General features: G+C 62.5%; 1 protein-coding gene across 1 annotated transcript in view; it reads left to right on the plus strand.

The window, feature by feature from the left end:
• LCK (LCK proto-oncogene, Src family tyrosine kinase) overlaps nucleotides 1–3,333 on the plus strand; it is an 8,183-nt gene extending 4,850 nt beyond the window's left edge. The window contains 6 exon segments of the mRNA XM_009648531.2: nucleotides 1–98; nucleotides 1,182–1,361; nucleotides 1,785–1,861; nucleotides 1,963–2,116; nucleotides 2,624–2,755; nucleotides 3,062–3,333. The exon segment at nucleotides 1–98 is cut by the window's left edge and continues 29 nt beyond it. Of these exon segments, the coding sequence (XP_009646826.1) occupies nucleotides 1–98; nucleotides 1,182–1,361; nucleotides 1,785–1,861; nucleotides 1,963–2,116; nucleotides 2,624–2,755; nucleotides 3,062–3,264 (844 nt within the window). The 3' untranslated portion in view covers nucleotides 3,265–3,333.
• The last annotated feature ends 242 nt before the right edge of the window (nucleotides 3,334–3,575 follow it).

Genomic DNA, 3,575 nt, shown 5'->3' on the forward strand with positions numbered 1-3,575 from the left:
GGAGAGGCCGTGGTGGCAGGACGAGTGGGAGGTGCCGCGGGAGTCGCTGAAGCTGGTGGAGAAGCTGGGAGCGGGGCAGTTTGGAGAAGTCTGGATGGGTGAGTCAGGGTGAAACTAGGGTGCTTCCTCCCAGATGAGGGCACCGCTGTGGGCAGCGTCAGCCGGGCCCTGCAGTGTCCTCGGGCCAGGGTCTCACATGGAGCAGCCAGCACAGCACCAAGCGTGGGACCTTGGATTTTTACAAGGGCCCTGGAAGAAGGGAGAAAACCAGCAGCTAGAGCAGCCCAGGGGCAGCTCTCATGTACCCAGCGCAGCCCAAGCTCCCCCCCGTCTCCCATCCCTGGCCACCCAGACCCCTGCACTGCTGCCCAGGCAGGCACCCTCTGCCAGGAGGGGTCCGCTGGTGCAGGCGTGCATGCACAGGGGCTGCACCATGTCCACTTCAAGCTGGGCTCTGCTCGCCACGAACATGGCTTGCTGGTTTTGGCATGGGGCCCTTGTTGTGGCTGTCGCTGCAACGCTGGGAGCAGCTGGGGGCTCGGAGGCAGCGCGGGGCCTCAAGCGTGCTGTGACGCAGCTGCAAAAGCACCTTCTGCTCTCCGGGTTCCATGGTGGGGAAGGCACTGGGGCTGCCTTACTCCCCTCCATCCTGCCCCACAGTCCTGGAGCAGGGTCCCTGCCTTTGCTCCCACGGGTGCTGGCTGTCCCCCAAAGTCCCCTCTGGGTGCCCAGCAGGAGCCAGGCTTCGGCAGCACTGCCTGGCTCCCCCAGCCGTCCCTCCTGTTCAAAGCTCAGCAAACCAACAGCTTCCTTTCCTCTTGGTGGCTGAAAGCCACACATAAAAATATCTGCCTGGTGGGTTAAAATGCAGTTACAGATTTTCGCCCAGGAGGTGGCCAGCATAGAGCTGTGATCCTCCCCAGAAGTCCTCCTGCAGCAGCAGTCCTCTGGGGCGGGAAGGTCCCTCGCCAGCCTTCACTGCCTCTGGGCTTGGTCTTCAGCCAACCTTTGCAATCTCCGACATCTCTTGCTTGTGCAGTATCGGGTTGGGATGCTCTACATCCACACAGTAGCCTCCACACTTGCCTCTTCCACCGGCACCACTATTGCCGTGCGTCCCTTGGCCATGCCCGGTCATGGGGTCCCTCTGCCCCGTCACACTCTGCTCCATCTCTCCACAGGCTTCTACAATGGCCACACCAAGGTGGCTGTCAAAAACCTGAAGCAGGGCAGCATGTCACCCAGCGCCTTCCTGGCGGAGGCCAACCTCATGAAGAACCTGCAGCACCCACGGCTGGTGCGACTCTACGCCGTGGTGACGAAGGAGCCCATCTACATCATCACGGAGTACATGGAGAAGGGTGAGGGCACCTGGGCGCTGCCCACCGTGGGTGAGGGTGGCTGGGGGCTGTGAAGAGCCGTGGTGCCTTCAGCTCCTGGCTGTTCCCTTCCGGCAGTCGGTGCTGGTTTACGTGTCTCGAGCTGCTTTTGGCATCCTTCACCTCCCCGTGCTCTGCCTTGGCAGCACGGTTTTCCCACTGGCTGGGAGCTTGGGGGTCAGCCCTAGGAAGGGGAAAGGGACCTTGCAGGCAGGGTGGTCTCCTGCCCATCCACTCCTGCCTGTCCTCCTGGGGGCTGCGAGCTACCCTGCCCCATGTTTGGTGTCACACCGGTGGACAGTGCCCTATTGAACCCATTGCTGCAACACCCAGCCCCAAACAGGCACCATGGGGAGGGGAGGCAGCGCCCCCCCCTGCCGCTGAGACCCGCTGCCTCCATTGCAGGCAGCCTCGTGGACTTCCTCAAGACCTCAGAAGGAGTCAAGCTCAGCATCAACAAACTGCTGGACATGGCCGCGCAGGTGACAGGGGACGGAGCCACGGGGCTGCTGGCGGGGAGGGCTCTGCCGGGGCTGCCCTGCTCAGGCTGGCAGCTATTAATTGCAATTACTCCGAACTGCAGATTGCTGAAGGCATGGCCTTCATCGAGGCCAAGAACTACATCCACCGTGACCTGCGCGCTGCCAACATCCTCGTGTCGGACACCCTGTCCTGCAAAATCGCCGACTTTGGGCTGGCTCGCCTCATCGAGGACAACGAGTACACGGCTCGTGAGGGTGCGTCCCCCACCGCCTCTGCCCCACACGTGTCCCCACCGAGCCCTGCTCTTGGGGTGCACCCAGCTTGGGGCCGCAGGAGGAGGAAACCCCCACCCGCCCTGGCCTCTTCTGGGACTCCCCGCGGTGCCCCAGCCGGAGTGGGGAGCAGGCGGCGGCGGCAGGGGTCCTTCTCCCCTCTCCATCTCTCTCCCCCCAGCTGGAGGGGGGCTGCGGGACTCCCCACACCCACACGCATACGCACTTGACCCTGTTTTTTGGTGGGGTGACAGCTCTATCTGGTGGCTACTGCAGGAACAGGCATGCTGGCCCGCTGCAGGGGTGCCAGCCCACACCGGGGGCTAGGTGGCCAGCCAAGCAGTGGGGGGCTGGCTGCCACCAAGCCCAGCCGGTCCCCAGGCATACAGCAGGGACAGAGGCCGACTCGGAGCTGTCACATCAGGTTAAACAGAGATGTTTCCAGCTCAGCCATAACGTTTTATTTTCTCCCCTCCTGCTGTTTTTCAGGGGCTAAATTCCCCATTAAGTGGACGGCACCAGAGGCTATTAATTACGGGACGTTCACGATCAAGTCCGATGTCTGGTCGTTCGGCATCCTGCTCACGGAGATTGTCACCTACGGCCGGATCCCGTATCCAGGTCAGGATTTCCCAGCAGCTGGGCGGCAGAAGGGCTCGCACACGCATGCAAGCGCACACCCGACAGTGTGTGCATGCACTCCCGCACGCACGCACGCCCCGAGCCGCCCCATCTGGCTCCCTGCCCTGCCAGCTCCACCATGGTTTCGATTTGCTTCCCAATGCACATGGCCAAGCCACAGCCCAAAAGCCACCGGGGGTTTCAGAGGCAGTAGAAGGAAGTTTTCCTGTGGGATTTGCAAATGTAGGGTGCTGCTTCCCACGTGGGGGTGACCCAAATTCAGCGCCGTGCGCGTTTTCCTCGCAGGGATGACCAACCCCGAGGTGATACAGAACCTGGAGCGTGGTTACCGCATGCCGCAGCCAGACAACTGCCCGCAGGAGCTGTACGAACTGATGATGCAGTGCTGGAAGGAGAGGCCCGAGGACCGTCCCACCTTCGAGTACATGAAGAGCGTGCTGGAGGACTTCTTCACCGCCACCGAGGGCCAGTACCAGCAGCAGCCATGAAGACCCGAGCAGTGGCTGGAGCACCCTCGTGTTGGGGTGCCTGGGAGTGCTCCCCCTTGCATCAGGTCCCCACAGACTCCATGCACATCACCCCAGGGCATTGGCCAGTGCTGCCTGGACCTCGGCAGTAAAGATTTGAAGCGCTTCCAAGTCTTTGGAGCCATGGATTTCACACACCCCCTCCCCCAGAAGGCGATGGACGGCCAAAGCTGACAAGTGACTCCAAAGAGCGGGAGGCTGCGGTGGAGCTGTACGGGGCCCGATGGGTGCCCACCATGGTGCCCCTGCGCTGGCCCGGTGCAGACCCAGCC

This window comes from Egretta garzetta, unplaced genomic scaffold (assembly GCF_000687185.1).
Source record: "Egretta garzetta isolate BGI_Z169 unplaced genomic scaffold, ASM68718v1 scaffold101, whole genome shotgun sequence".
Lineage (NCBI taxonomy): Eukaryota > Metazoa > Chordata > Aves > Pelecaniformes > Ardeidae > Egretta > Egretta garzetta.